This window comes from Nicotiana tomentosiformis, chromosome 7 (genome assembly GCF_000390325.3).
Source record: "Nicotiana tomentosiformis chromosome 7, ASM39032v3, whole genome shotgun sequence".
NCBI lineage: Eukaryota > Viridiplantae > Streptophyta > Magnoliopsida > Solanales > Solanaceae > Nicotiana > Nicotiana tomentosiformis.
This window is the reverse complement of record NC_090818.1, coordinates 108,358,610-108,374,994: the sequence shown is the minus strand read 5'-3', so window position 1 is coordinate 108,374,994 and position 16,385 is coordinate 108,358,610. Positions and strand designations below refer to the sequence as shown.

General features: G+C 35.1%; 1 protein-coding gene across 2 annotated transcripts; it reads left to right on the top strand.

Annotated features, from left to right (window-relative positions):
- The first annotated feature begins 1,045 nt into the window (after nucleotides 1-1,045).
- LOC104112310 (uracil phosphoribosyltransferase) lies at nucleotides 1,046-12,898 on the top strand. 2 transcript variants are annotated; one of them, XM_009622190.4, is made up of 13 exons: nucleotides 1,046-1,325; nucleotides 1,604-1,687; nucleotides 1,894-1,972; nucleotides 6,223-6,281; nucleotides 6,533-6,610; nucleotides 6,864-6,945; nucleotides 7,306-7,354; nucleotides 7,559-7,620; nucleotides 11,469-11,536; nucleotides 12,106-12,161; nucleotides 12,254-12,301; nucleotides 12,371-12,423; nucleotides 12,533-12,581. In XM_009622190.4, the coding sequence occupies exons 1-12, from the start codon at nucleotides 1,185-1,187 to the stop codon at nucleotides 12,420-12,422; spliced, it is 858 nt and encodes a 285-aa protein (XP_009620485.1). In that variant the 5' UTR covers nucleotides 1,046-1,184; the 3' UTR covers nucleotide 12,423; nucleotides 12,533-12,581. The 2 variants fall into 2 exon arrangements, with proteins under 2 accessions (XP_009620485.1, XP_018631898.1); XM_018776382.3 differs by having other exon boundaries at nucleotides 12,371-12,898.
- The last annotated feature ends 3,487 nt before the right edge of the window (nucleotides 12,899-16,385 follow it).

The following is a 16,385-nucleotide window of genomic DNA, read 5'->3' as shown; positions in this document are numbered from 1 at the left end:
AATAGTATAATACTTTGTAATAGGGTGCTACCTATGCACCACTCCTCTGTACGCACTAGTTAAATTAATATATATATATTATCCTTCGCACCAAAATATATATATATATATATATATATATATATATATATATATATATATATATATATATATATATAAGCAAAACCAGATAATACATAGAAAAGGATACAGGTGACACCACTTGAAATAAAATAGTTCGTTACCCAGCTGGTTAAGCGTTTCAACCTCTTAGTAGAAGTCAGGAGTTCGAATCCTTTTGGCGGCACACAAGTTTTTATTGTTTTTGAGACATTATTTATTAAAGAAGAATTAAAATATATTATGTATTAGTGAGGCTTGAACCACTAACCTCTAACAAAATTAAGCAACAACAAAAATCACTTGTTGACAATAAATATACTCAAATCATTCTTGGAAAAAGACATATTTGGTACTAGTATTTCTAACGAGACTATCATTAATATATTTTAGAAAATAAAAACTCGTTGTAGAGATTTATAGTAATGTTTTGAATTTTTTTTTTTATAAATATGATGTCATTATAGTTATTCATTTGTTCACTTCTTTGTTCACCTATTATAAAATATGACACCGCTTACGAAAAATTCTGTGTACGCCACTGAATACAATAGGTAACAACCATCCAAACCAGGTGTAAGTGATTTGTGATCGTTTGGTTTGAATACGGTTTATGCCGAGATAAGTTATGCTCGAATAAGTTATGTTGGGATTAGTTATCCTGGTATTGTTTTTTATCCACTGTTTGGTATGTTGTATTAAAAATGACAATTGCATAATTTCTAAGAATAAGATATAAGTTATCCCGGCACTAATTACCCTACCCTCTACAAAGTATAAGTTATCCCGGTACTAATTTTAATCTCGGAATAATTTATACTAAATTTTCTAATCAAATAAAATATTAAAATGACATTAAATTTTTATTGCAGCACTATACCTTCTTGTACTTCGTAACAAACGATCGACAGTGTATTTATTATAGATGAAAAATAGAGGTAAACCGTAAACCCCAAAAACAGAGCATCCCCACCGTTAGCTTGTTTGTAGAGAAGCCTCCTTCACCAGTCCCGAAGAATCAGGAAATTGAGAAGATACCCAATCCACCTAAAATTATTCAGCTCTCAGCTTACCTTTTTTTACCAATGGCGTGCCACCACTCCCTTATTTATACCCCTCGCCCCTACCCCCACCTTCATCTACCCCCCGACCCCTCTCTCTCACTACTACCCTCTTCCCCTGCCGCCTCTCACTATCGGCAAAACCTCAATTTTCCCTACAAAAAGGTACTTTAATTAACCGCACCTAACAATCCCTTGTACCACTTTTATATATTTTATTTTTATGGAAATATGCACTATTTACGGGTATATACCCATTTGCGAGGTTTTTGCACGGTCATTGTAAAGATTTTTGTATATTGTAGGTGCATTTTAACATGTCGTTTTCATTTTTACTAGATTACTAATTAATGCGCAACTAGATTATGACATATGAAGATACATGTAATCTTGGGATAGTAATCTATGATACAAATTTTATGATTTTGTTATTTTGAGCGCAGATTTGTAATTCGCATACACGAAAGGGGAGAGTGGTTTGTTCAATGGCGGCGCAGAACAAAGCGATGAGTGGTAATAGAATGCTGGTAAGTAAAGTTCACTCCTTTAACGCTTTGTTTGGTCGTTCAGAATATTGTGTTTTGATAAATAATGTAGTAGAATCTTTTGTTTTGGATTTTCTTTTAACTTTTTCTGATGATGGGACAAAATGTTTCTTTTAGTAAATAAATATAGAAGCAAATTTTATTTAATTGGTGATGTTAGTTTAATTGATTGTTTTGGGTTTTTTTAGGTGTTTGTTCCACCACATCCTCTGATTAAGCACTGGGTTTCAGTTCTTCGAAATGAGCAGACGCCTTGCCCCATTTTCAGTATGTGAAGTTTTTCTAATTTATTTTAGCTTCCTTTTTTTTCATTCAATAGATTTTAATGCTGGAATTAAAATTTGCAAAAAATTATTCTGAACTGGATATGAAGAAAGATAATATGTGAGGGGTGAAGTTTGAGTCTGTTACTGAATTTTGCATCACCCTTTATTATGTGCTGAAAAGATTTAGTTGCATTGTTTGAAATTTATTCCTAAATGTGAAATATAGTGTCTCTTTTAATGGATAAATGTGAAATTAAATGTAAAAGGAACTGACTTTTAAATGTTAATGTTTTTATATTTTTAATAATATATCAATGTGTAATTTGTGATTAAGGTGTAGTTGCCGGTATCTATATAACTGTTAAAAACTATTTTTAATTGAATATTCAATTTATTCGTTTTAAATTTGAGTGTAAAGTTTATCTAAGACTGATTTTAGGCCTACCACATTGCATTTTGGCACTTTCAATTGTCATAATTATTTACCTAAAAATAGTCTTTACGGTCAAAGCAATTAATTTAATGTTTTGCGGCACTAACAGCCGATTTAACTCACTTTTTCAAATATAAATAATATAGAATAACAATTGAACAAAATAATTGAGAGATAAAAGGAAAGAGAAATTTTATTGATGTTAGTAGCAATTTTTTTCGCGTAAGCTAAATATTAAATTGCCAGAAATAGAACAATGAGAATCAGCAATGTGATTGAGAGAATAATTGAGTAATTTTCAGACGGGGATACAATGTAAGGAATACGAGTTTAAATAGTATTTTTATCCGCAACTGATTGCCTTGTCAACCTACTGCATGTTACTGTCATTTATTGCTTTTATTATACGTTACATAACTGATGCGTAATCGATCACGTAATAATGGTGAATCCCGTGTAATCCGGTATTAAATGATTCTTTCCTTATTTATAATTATGAACGATCTTTCATAACAAGCCCGGGTCTTTTCCTTCATAATCAGTTCCAGAACTAATAGTAACGGTACTAATATTAGCTCCGAATGTATTTTACACGTTATTCTTCAATAACTTTGCTGACACGTATTGTAATCTAATTGATATTTGGAACGGTTTTCTATGCACTGACGGCTCTGTAACTTTGAAGTGACAGTCCCATAAGGACGATTTGTGATGACGTAAGTCTTTCCTATAAATACGAAACCATAAACCCTCAAAACCTTCTTCTACCTTCTTTCGCCTTCGCCTTGTTCTTAGAAATTCTCTTTGCTTTTTTGTACTTTGCTTTCAACCACCTTCTTCTCTTTCTGTTTTTTTGTTCTTTTCTTTCTTCCTCTTTCTTTATCTCTCTAATGGCTTCCAAACCTTCAGCTTCTTCCAACCTTGCTACTTCTCATCGTGATGTCATAGTGGATGAACTTCCTAACGTAGTAGCTCCAGTTAGGTCTAGGAGAAGAGGAAGAAGACTCCATAGCCTTGGCTCCATGGTGAGTAGAGGCGGCACTACTTCCACTGAGGGAAGTTCTTCCAAAACTTCTTCTACCTCCAAAACTTTTTTTAAGGACAAAACCAAAGCGAAAGATACCACAAAATTTTGGCTGAGCCCTTAGTCTCTGAAATTAACCACAAGAATTTTTTTTTGTAGCCGACTGTGCTGAGTGGAATAAGAAGATTAGTCAAAAGGACACCATTCTCTTATCAAGTCATGCCATCTCACTTATTTGTAAGGAGTGCCGTTTGAGATCCAATTTTTCAGTCAAAGCTCCTCGTGAAGACGAACGAATAACTAGCTACCGCGAAGATTATTCATTCGTGTATACCTATTCGTTCACCCTCGGGTTCCAACCTGCAATAAACCCGGTGATCATAGAGTTTTGCCAAAACTTCAATTTGTGTTGTGGTCATATAGGCCCGGTAATTCTGAGAGTAGTGGCGTGCCTTCGCTATTTGTCAAGTTTAGTTTCGGCAAATTTCACTCTTTGCCATCTTCTCCATTTATACTTTCCCAAAAATTTTCGTGCCGGTGTATTTACTCTCACGACACGAAGCAAACGAGTTATCGTCAATCTCGAAGATGATCATGATAGGGGTGGTACAGCAGGTTCGTAGCTGTTCCTACCCAAGAATTAGTAGGACACGATAATCTTCCATTTCCGGAGAAGTGGAATCACATATGTAATTTTCCTTCACTGTCCTTAAATTGCTTTTGTTTCATTTAGAATGCTCACATACTCTTTTATAAATCTTTTGCAATGACCATAAAAATATCCGGGGAAGTCCTGAGTTTCCATGATTGGGTTGCATTAATGTTGTCTTCCGCTCCCATGGAGCAAAGAACTTGGAAGTTCATTTCCTAAACATTTGGTTGGAAAGCGAAGATCCACAGTAAGCTTGTCTATCATGCGTATTTTCCTGCCTTTTCATTTATAATGGTATTGAATGATGAAATTTAGTTTGCAAAGAGTGAAATTTGCCGAAACTAAACTTGACAAATAGCGAAGGCACGCCTCTGCTCTCCAAATTATCGGGCCTATCTGACCAAGACAAAAGTTGAAGTTTCGGCAAAACTCTATGATCACCGGGACTATTGCAGGTTGGAACTCGAGGGTGAACGAATAAGTATACACGAATGAATAACCTTCGCGGTAACTAGTTATTCGTTCGTCTTTACAAGGAGTTTCAACTGGAAAATTTGATTTGCAATGGCACTCCTTGAGAACAAGTGAGAGATGGCATGACTTGATAAGAGAAGGGTGATGGTCAGTTGGATCATTACGAACATCCTTTTGACTAATCTTCTTATTCCACTCAGCACAGTCGGCTGCAAAAGAAAATGCTTGCGGTATAATTTCAGAGATTAAAGGCTCAACCAAAGTTTTTGGGGGTATCTTTCGCTTTGGTTTTGCCCTTAAAAGATGTTTTGGAGATAGAAGAAGTTTTGGAAGAATTTCCCTTAGTGGAAGTAGTGCCGCCTCTACTTACTATGGAGCCAAGGCTACGGAGTCTTCTTCCTTTTCTCCTGGACCTAGCTAGAGCTACTACGTTAGGAAGTTTATCCAATATGACACCATGATGAGTAGAAGCAAGGGATGAAAGCAAAGAACGAAAAAGCAGAAAGAGAAGAAGAGGTGGTTGAAAGCAAAGAACGAAAAAGCAGAGTGAATTTCTAAGAATAAGGCAAAAGTAGAAGAAGGTTTATGGTTTCGTATTTATAGGAAAGAGTTACGTCATTATGGGATTGTCACATAGTCGTCAATGTCTAGAAAATTGCTGCAAATCTCAGAACCAATCATATTGAGCCACATGTTCTGAGCATTAAATGAAGGCGGCGCATGTCTCTTCACTTCTGCAGCACGTCGTTATAATCTCGGGAAGAGGCGGCAAACATTCCCGCTATAAATAACTTACCACTTCCCGAATATTCATTTGAGATTATCCAGAGATTGAGGGAACTATCTGTATTAGTTGAAAATAACCTTGCCACGTGAATCAATTAGATTACAACACATGTCGGCAAAGTTATTGAAGAATGATGTTTAAAATACATTCGGAGCTAATATTAGTATCGTAACTATTAGTCCCGGAACTGATTATGAAGAAAAAGGCACGGGTCTGTTACGAAAGATCGTTCATAATCACGAATAAAGAAAGAATCATATAACACGGGATTTTCCATTATTACGCATCAGTTGTGTAGCGTATAATAAATGACAGTAATGTGCAGGGGGACAAGGCAATCAGTTACGGATAGAAATACTATTTAAACCCCTATTCCTTACATTGTATCCCCATCCAAAAATTACTCAATTATTCTCTCAATTGCATTGTTGAATCTCATTGTTCTATTTCTGGCAATTCAATATTTAGCTTACGCGGAAGAAGTCCTACTAACATCAATAAGATTTCTCTTTTCTTTTATCTCTCAATTATTTTGTTCAATTGTAATTCCTTTTTATATTGTTTATATTTGAAAAAGTGAGTTAAATCGGTTGTTTGTGCCCCAAAACATAAAATTAATTGCTTTGACCGTAAAAACTATTTTTAGGGTTAAACAATAATGTCGCACACCTACCAATTACTCTATATTTGAGGTTTATGTAAGACATGGCCGAACTATCTCAGGCATGTATTCTATGTGTGGTACTTGCACTTTTTGTCCGATGCAACCTTTTCTAATATTGTGCGGACGCACATCCCTCTTAATATATGCATTTATATTTCATTTGGCTGTCCTTTTGAATTTTGATCAAAGATATATCAATTGGATATTTTTCTTGTAGGGAATGCCATGTCTGAACTTGGTAGATTGCTTATGTATGAAGCTTCAAGAGATTGGCTGGTGAGTTATGATAATATCTGTTTTTGGTTATTATGCATGAAACTCTATTAATGTAGAAGTCTAAATTCATTAAATATAGCAAATTTAGATGTTCAAATTGAACATGACTTTATTCTGTTCTGATGTTCTTGCAATTGAAGTAAAACAAAACCACCCTAATCTACAACTAAGCTATAGTGATGCCGATGGTCTTAATGAACAATCTTCCTTTGCCAAATGTTGACTTAAAATAATTATCATCATCATTGCAGCCTATCATAACAGGAGAGATCCAGTCACCAATGGGTGTTGCATCTGTGGAGTTCGTTGATCCAAGGGAACCTGTTGCAGTAAGCTTTAAATTTTCTGCATCTTTGTAGTCCAAATATTCGGCTATTCCTTTCAAATTGCCTCTTTCTTCTCCGGCCTCTCAATTGGTTCATGACATGGTTACCAAATTTGGTTTTTTTACGAAACCTAATAACTAGACAACTCTGATGGTTGTGGTTTTTATCATATATATTTGTGAGAAGCAATCTTTCATAAAAGATTAATTTGAAAACACGCCATGGTCATTCATGCACCTACTACCTTGGTTTACAGATTGTTCCCATCTTGAGAGCTGGTCTGGCTCTTGCAGAGCATGCATCATCAATTCTTCCTGCAACAAAAACTTATCATCTGGGTAAAGACAAGTTTATCATCATCTTTTAGCATTGGAAACTATAATCTCTCATCTTCCTTAGCTGTATGTGTGGATATTCATTGGAGTATCAATTATAGATAAATTTGGTGATTGAATCTTAAGGTGATTGCACTTATAATGGCATGATAGCCTACTGCTTCATAAGAGTTTCATGTACATGATAATGCTCACTTATTTGCACAGGATCCCCCTGCCATTTGAAACAAAGTTTCATTTTCAATCATGCTTAAAACTATGTCAATCTAAGCTCCAAATATTGTCCTGTACTTTGTTCTTTTTGTGTTTTTTCCATTTGTCTATTGTCACAATGCTAATTTTTCTGTTCATTTTCAAATTAAGGAATAAGCAGAAATGAAGAAACACTTCAGCCCTCTGTATACTTGAACAAGTAAGTATCTTTGTTGAAGCTGGACTATTGCTTACTATTGTATAATTTGGCACTTGGTTTCTGTATGAAGTATGACCTGCCTTCGCACGATAAGTACAAATTGTTGCGCCATTTCCTATTTTATTTGAGCTTGGAGTGTTCTTGTTCTTTTGGCCGACGAACTATGAGGTAAATTTTTTTTAACACTTTTCATCCATTCTGTAGGTTGCCTGATAAATTTCCTGAAGGTTCTCGTGTGATTGTTGTGGATCCAATGCTGGCAACTGGTACCAACATCTTTTTCCCCTTTATTTCTGTAATTTTCATATTTAAGAAACTCGTGAATTTCCCTAATACATTTTGCCGCATATCCGTTCTGTTTTTTTCAACTCTAGCTAAAAGGTCAGATTCTACCAGTATTTACTTATCCACAAAAAAGTTTATGTTGAGCATTGCGGATGGATTGACCCGTAGAAGATAGATGCTGCCTATTATCATACTTATATAGTTATATTACTTCTCTCTGTCTTGTCAATACAAATTTGTCCCCTTAACTCCCTGTAGGGATGCAAAATCAGCAAGCACTGTTTTTAACCTAACGAATAACTGTTAGGTAAGGCATAAATTTCCACTTCATGCAGAATCATTACATTTTCGTCAAAACTTTATTCAAAGCTTCTTGTCCTGAACTATGCTTCCTCTACTCCAGTCTCCAGTTATATTGTTATCTCACTCTCTAAATTGTGTTCTGTGTAGCATTGCCAAATTGCTGAAGTGCAATTAAGCTGAATTTATACACAATTATAGGCTGGCCTCATGGGTTTTTGTTTGTAGTATTTTTTGGATTAAACAACAACAAACTTAGTGTAATCCCACAGTGGGGTCTGGGGAAGGTAGTGTACCTTACCCCCCTTTAAGAAGGCAGAGAGGCGGTTTCCGGTAGACCCTTGGTTCAAGAAAGATAAAAGGAAGGGGCAACAACAAACAAACCAATCAAAAAATCGAAGTGAAAATACAAAACAAACACTAACTAATGCAATCAGAAAATCGAAGCGAAAACAACGATAAGTAATAACAGAAATATAAGAATAAGGAAATACAAGATTGGCACTTAGTAATGCACTAAAGCTACTGGTACAAGCAAGGATAACGCTCGGCTACCTAACCCTCCACCTTAATTCTCAACCTCCGCACCTTCCTATCTAAGGTCATGTCCTCAGTAAGACGGAGCATCGCCATGTCTTGCCTAATCGCCTCTCTCCAATACTTCTTCGGCCTGCTTCTACCTCTCCTTAGGCCCTCCAAGATCAACTTCTCACACCTCCTGACTGGGGCATTTGTGCCTCTCCTCTTCACATGCCCGAACCATGTAAGGCCCGCCTCCCGCATCTTGTCCTCCACAGGGGTCACGCCCACCTTGTCCCTAATAGCTTCATTTCTAATTCTGTCTAACCTGGTATGCCCGCACATCTATGTCAACATACTCATTTCAGCCACCTTCAACTTCTGGACATCGGAGTTCCTGATTGGCTAACACTCAGCCCCATACAACATAGTCGGTCTGACCACCGCTCTATAGAACCTACCTTTAAGTTTTGGTGGCATATTTTATCACACAAAAGACAAAAGGAAAGGGTAACAATAAGCAAAGCAATTAGAAAACCGAAGCGAAAATACAAGATTAACATTAAGGCCCTTTTTGTCCATAAAATGTTTTTCCTTTTTTTCAATATTTTTTTTCAAAAATGTGTTTGTCAATGAAATTTTGCAAGTTTTTGGAAATTTTTCGAAAATGAGTTTTTCAAATTTTCAAAAGTTTTTCCTCACTCACAAAACTGCAACATATTTTCAAGTGAAATGCATGTCCAAACATAAGTTCAAATTCCAAATACCATTTTTCAACTTCACTCCAAATACTACTTTTTTTCAAATATTATAATTTTTATGTCCAAACGTCTACTAAGTAATGCAATTAAAAAACCAAAGCAAAAGCAACAAGTAATAATAGAAATCTAAGAATAAGAAAATACAAAACTGACACTAAGTAATGCACTAAAGCTACTGGTACAAAGCAAGGACAACGCTCAGCTACCTATCCCTCTACTTCTCAACCTCCACACCTTCCTATCCAAGGTCATGTCCTCAGTAAGCTGGAGCATCATCGTGTCTTGCCTAATTATATCTCGCATCTTGTCCTACATGGGGGCCACGCCCACCTTGTCCCGAATAGCTTCATTTATAATTCTATCTAACCCGGTATGCCCATACATCCATGTCAATCCTCATTTCAGCCACCTTCAACTTCTGGATATAGGAGTTCTTGATTGGCCAACACTCAGCCCCATACAGTGGCACATTCTTATCACACCAAACACCGGAAGCGATCCTCCATTTCATCCATCCCGCTCCAATACGATATGTGACATCCTCGTCAATCTCTCCATTCCCATGTATAACTGACCCAAGGTACTTAAAGCTTTCTCTCTTAGGGATGACTTGTGAATCAAGCCTCACGTCTTCATCCACTACTTTAGTCGCACCACTGAACTTGCACTCCAACTATTTTGTCTTTGTCCTATTCAACTTGAAATCTTTAGACTCCAGGGTCTGCCTCCAAACCTCTAACCTCGTTAACACCGTCTTGCGTCTCGTCAATCAATACAATATCATCTGCAAATAACATGCACCACGACATCTCCCCTTGAATGTGGCGAGTTAGTGCATCGATCACCAAGACAAATAAAAATGGGTTGAGGGATGACCCTTGGTACAGTCCCATCACTACTGGGAAGTGTTCCGAGTCCCCTCCCACTGTCCTCACCCGAGTTTTAACTCCATCATACATGTCCTTAATAGCCCTAATGTATGCAACAAGAACACCTCTAGCCTCCAAACATCTCCACAGAACCTCCTTCGGCACTTTATTGAAGCCTTCTCTAAGTCGATGAACACCATATGTAAATCCCTCTTCCTCTCCCTATACTGCTCCATCAATCTCCTAACAAGGTGAATAGCTTCCCTAGTCGAACGTCCTGGCATAAATTTGAATTGGTTCTCGGAAATAGACACAATCTTCCTCGCCCTTAGTTCCACCATCCTCTCCCAGACTTTCATAATATGGCTTAGTAGCTTGATACCTCGATAGTTTTTGCAATTTTGAATATCACCCTTGTTTTTATACAACGGGATCATCGTACTCCATCTCTATTCTCCAGGCATCTTCTTCGTCCTAAAATGACATTAAATAACTAGTGAGCCGCTCCAAGCCCGCCCGCCCTGCGCTCTTCCAGAATTCCACCGGGATTTCGTCTTGCCCGGTTGCTCTTCCCCTGCTCATCTTATGCGTAACCCCCTCTATCTCCTCAACTTTTATGCGCCTACAATACCCAAAGTCTCAACGACTCTTGGAGTGTTCCAGGTCACCCAGCACAATGTTCTTATTCCCCCCTTCGTTCAAGAGTTTATGGAAGTAAATATGCCATCTCCGTCGAATAAGTGCCTCATCTAACAAAACTCTGCCTTTCTCGTCATTGATGCACTTTACTTGGTTCAGGTCACGGGCCTTCCTTTCTCTATAGCTTCTTATCCCCTCATTTGCCTCCAAGTTCTTCATACAAGCGTTCAAATGCTGCAGTCTTAACTGCCTTAACCGCTAACTTCGCTTCCTTCTTAGCCATTTTTTGGAGTAAAGGAGCACATATTTCTTATAACAGACAAGCTTAAATAGTTCTGCTGCAGTGATACACCATTACCAATTTCCCTCTCCTTTTCTAGTTAGGAGTTGGAGTCTAGGTTCTCTAATAAGAGCTAGTAACTAAGATCCATTGGGGTTGTAACAACCTTTATCTTTGCAAGTATTCATGGCTATGTGCCTTCTTTGCGATTCTTGTGAAGGAAGTACTTCCCATGATATCTTCACCAAGGAGTCCTTATCAGGCCGGTCTAACTTTTAGTGGCAAACATTTGTCTTTTCCTTTATATCAGTTTTTGTAGTTGGATGTGTGTCTCATAGTATGTACTGACAAACACGTGTATTCTTGTCGTAGTAGCTATAAACCCTTCAGTTTTTATGCTTTTAAAGGATATTGTCACTTGATTATTTTCTCAACTGACTGGATTTTCGTCATATTTCCAGGTGGTACAATAGTTGCAGCCATTGACCTTATAAAGGAACGTGGGGTTGACAATAGTCAGATTAAAGTTGTAAGTTATCAACGTGGGGTTGACAATACATTTATTTGCTAAAATGTTTGTTTGCTATTGTTGACACACTGTGAAGGGTGCTAATTTTTCCTGTGTGATATCAACATGATATTTGAAGAATGTTCTGTTGGATGTTAAGGATCTTAAGAAACACATGCATGCAGACATAAATATATATTGGTATTCGAAACTTCCACTCAACTTTCTTTATTATGGGAAGAAAAACAAAGAAAATTACGGGTACAAGGGAGAGAGGCTTGTCAATGGTGCTCCAGAAATAGAGACTGATATTTTTTGCAGCAAACCTTGCATGTTTAAATATTCAGTTGTGACTGCCTTTCTCTTTGGTCTGTGAAGCAGTTCTAGATTTTGCTATGCATTTTCAGAAAACCTCATCTTGCAATGTGTAAAAAAAATGGGGGTTCTATATGAGTTTAGGTCGGTTCAACAGTCGATGCTTCCCAAAACTGGAAATACCCTGAATGAACATTTCTTCAACGAGTGTTAGTTTGATGTCTCAATTATATTTGTCTCGTCAACTTGCTGATTACACGAACTGTATCATTCAGATATGTGCAGTTGGTGCTCCTCCTGCTCTCCAAAAGCTCAGTGAGAAATTTCCAGGGTAACAAGTTTAATAACTCGAAAGTTTACGTATTTTATGTATTTGATTGTGTTTCAGTAGATATCCTGATTTCTTGTTTCTTGGTTTTCCAGATTACACGTATATGCTGGAATACTTGATCCAACTGTTAACGACAAAGGGTAACAAATCGTCAAACAACCTTTTACCTTAATCAGGTCATTACTGTTTTCTGATTGATAAATTTTCAGGTTTATTATCCCTGGATTAGGAGATGCTGGAGACCGTAGCTTTGGCACATAAAGTAATGTGCCATACCATTACTTCGCCATATCATTTTTTAGAAGTGAAATACGCGTTGTGATTTCAGGAGTTAGGCTTTGATCCCTACCTTGTTTATCATTGTTTCCCAATTTTGGAACCTTGAGGTACCAAATACCTATATGGAAAACACCTGCCAAAGTTATTTTCCTGTGTCTTTCAATTTTTTGGCAGTAGGACGGGTTAAAGAATATGTGAAGTAGAGTTCAGAATAGATTGAAACGAAGTAATATAGGATGCCAGGTTTCTGAGCCAAGGTTTTAGCAGTCTCATCATTTTTCTGCAGGAGTTTTGTGTCTATGTATTTTACAAACAATTAATCGATCAAATTAATCTCAGTGATGCTTTGGAACGTGGTTATTCGATTGGATACTTTGTTGATTCTCAGGGAGTATTGAGAGTTCAGGAAATGTAACGTTATTTGATTTTAACATAAGAGTAGATGTGCTCTTTGTTTATGTTTTTCTATTGTGTACTATTGTATGCAAATCTTAAAGGGAATTAATTTGTTATTTCAAATAAAGCGGATAAATTTTGACAGACAATAAAACTAAACTCTTGCGTATACACAATTAAATGATTGCTGCCTTAGTCTTGACACTACTATAAAACTTATAATTGTTTGTGCAGTTTAATCTGTAACGTTACGTTTAGTTCCAAGAAAGACAGAATGAAATATTAATGAATTATTCTACTCAAGCTCATCCTGTCCTGTCGTTTGATACTGCTAGAAGAAACGTTTTAAAATAAAAATGTCATTCCGTTGAAGTGCTTCATTTTTTATGGTAAAAAAATATAATTGTGCAATATTTATAGAAATGTTAGAAAATCATAGTAGGATTAAGTGATTAACAATACATGGCAACTAAAGATTAACCTACCATAACAGATTCTCTTTAAATTAAGGAATCCAACTCACGTAAATAACAACACCTAAAGATAACTTCAAATAAATTTGTATTAATTGGTTTCAGACGTTAAACTTGTATTAAAAGATGACTGATCTTTACATCTCTATGGAATATCTCCTTTTATCTCTTAGTTATAGACAAATTACTCGTATAAATTCTAACTCAAACTATAAAATAAAATAAAAAAAATATAGCAATTTTTTATAATAGGTATATTAATATATACCACAACTAACAGTTAAAAAAAAAAGATCAACAAGAACGAAATTATTACAATAAACTTTGAATATAACAGGTACAATAATATACGAAGTGTGTCCAAACAATTGGAAATAAGACTAATATAAATCCAACAAACTTGGAACTTTGCATATATAATAACTGTATAATGTATATAATTGGTATATATTGTACATATATTTAGGGAATAATTCGATTATATTGCATATTTCTTTAGCAATATTTAATTATATAATTGGTATAGTAAAGGTATAATTATAAGTAAATGAGGAGAGAAAGAGGAAATGATTTTAAGAATGATGAGGAACTACAATCTTAAATGACCAAAGTTGTTCCCTATTTTACCGGCAAGTAACTTTTTGAAACATTTGTTCCCTCAGTTCACTTTTACTTGTACACTATATTAAAAATATATACACTTTTATTTGTCCATTTTACCAAATCAAGATAACGACAATTTTTTTCTTGTTTTACCCTTATCACTAAATACTCATTTTCAAAATATTTCCCAAGACTGTATACAATGCTATCATTATTATATGGTAAAATACATACTGCAATTATTATTATTTTTTAAGGGGCGTAAAATGTCCAAAGTGGACAAGTAAAAGTGAACGGATGAAGTATTATACAATAGTTTGCTATACAGTCAAACCTCCCTAAGTGTTGTTATAGAGAAAATATATTATAACATAATATAAAGATCAATTTCGAGAATAACTTGCTTTTATAGTAAATGATTATTATATTAGGATGTTGTTATAGAGAGGTCTGACTATATTATAATGAACATAGAGAAAGGAAAAAAATTAATAAGGTAAAACAAATCCTTAATTCGTGGATCCTATTTATTTTAAAAACTTTGAAATATGTTAATTGTAAATTAATTTTTTTATTTTTGAAATAAATTAAAAATAATAGCAGTATAATTTATGATAATAATCTTTAATAAGTGTTGTACTATTAAAAAAACTCTATTAAGGTACATGTATTGGCTGGCATGTAGTTTAAAAATTATAGAAAGATTTTTGAAACTTGTGTTTTTAAATATATCATGAGATTTTATTGGCAATAAAAGTATATCGTAAAGGTAAAGCGAAATATTTAAAGTTAAATTATTTCCAAGTATAGAAATGTATAATTAATTTTGGGATTGTCTAACATGGAAATAATACTATCATGTAAATGGAAAGAAAGAGTAACAATCGTTTGCATTCTCTGATTCTCTCCCTCCCCTCTTACCATTTAAAAGAAAAATAATACTACTCTTTATGAGGATGTCATAAAATGTCATTTTTATATATTTAAAAATAATTTAATTTTATAATTCATATTTTATTTTCAATGATCTATAGCAAGATAAGTATTTATGATTTGTTTTAGACCATAAGTGTCAAAAGTCTTTTTTGTGATTTCGTTTATATATATATATAAATTGAAACGTACTTATCAAATTCAATTACTCCGCCCTCCTCCAGATGGCAAGCTAAAAATGGACAACTAATATATACATATTCTAATTTGCCATTACTAGGCCACAGTTGAAGGTTGGATAGGACCCCTCATGACTTATTAACTCTGATTTGAATTTAATCCGTAATCACAAAAAGGATGACGCCTGCAATTAACATTCACTCAAAGAATAACTATATATGAAATGAAAGACATGAATGATTTATAAGAACAGCGAAACTATGTTAACTATGCTTAAACGAACTCAATAAATCAAGAATTTTCTAATTTCTTACTCATAATCACTGACCCAAAGCTAATAGCAAATCTAAAAAATTCTATATTTGAATATGTGCAAACTATTAATTTAGACCTCAGTAACCTAAAAAGACTTCAATTCTCAATCCATAAGTTTCAAATTCTGACTCCGCCTCTGGTCAGACACCGCCATAGCCACCATCACAAGTGCAACCACCAGTGCTACTGCTTTTGTCACCTTGAAAACGGGGTTTGCTGCTAAGGCAACAACATAGGAGACCTAACAGTAACATAATAACCCATACAGAAGCTATAGCTTGTATATATTTCATGTAATTTCCCATAATAAATCAATCTTCCTTCAATATTTATTCCCTTTGGGGATCTCTGAATGATGAACGTCCTTGAATCAATTGAAGAGAACTCACTTGCTAATCCAAAAAAATAAGGATTTTAGTAGTATGTTTCTTGGAACTATATATGAGACCAGTAGCTTTTTAGGGGGGGAAATAAGGAAAAGAATGTTGGTTTTTGAAGAGGAATACAAAAAAGGAATATGGGATCTTTTATTTTTGGAAGTTAATTAAGTTGGAAAAAGGGTGAGGCAGTTTGGTTGATAGAAATAGTGGTGCACATATGATCTGAGTTTGAAAGAAGCCAACACAACATGGACCAGCCTGTATTAATTAAAAATGAATAGCGACTGATCAATAGTAAATCTACGTTATTTCCCCTTATTTATGATTAAATCCCACTTTTTCGGGATATTTTTGGCCCATGACATTTTTGAAGTTTGTAGTCAATTTTGTTTATGTGAGAATTTTCTCGTGGGCGAATATTACTTGTTGAGAGACGCTCAAAGAGGGAGATTCTATCATTATTGTGGATCATTTTCTTTCATTATTTGATGTGGATTGCCTCGTGAAATAGCAATAGAATTTTTCAGACATTTGTAATTTGTAGTCCAATTAAACAACATCCTGATTTGAACGTAAGAGTTGCTAAGCGTAAAGTTCAAGAAAAAGAGGCGATTGTAGTCTTTTCGCTCATCTAGAAGCATTCCTGAAGTCTCCTATTACTTATT

What these genes read in the sequence shown, in the direction of transcription:
- LOC104112310 (XM_018776382.3), top strand. Translation starts at nt 1,185, where the DNA reads ATGGCGTGCCACCACTCCCTTATTTATACCCCTCGCCCCTACCCCCAC. An exon ending in AAGCTTCAAGAGATTGGCTG is followed by an intron (nt 6,282 to 6,532) that starts GTGAGTTATGAT and finishes TCATCATTGCAG; the next exon opens with CCTATCATAACAGGAGAGAT. An exon ending in ACAATAGTCAGATTAAAGTT is followed by an intron (nt 11,537 to 12,105) that starts GTAAGTTATCAA and finishes TGTATCATTCAG; the next exon opens with ATATGTGCAGTTGGTGCTCC.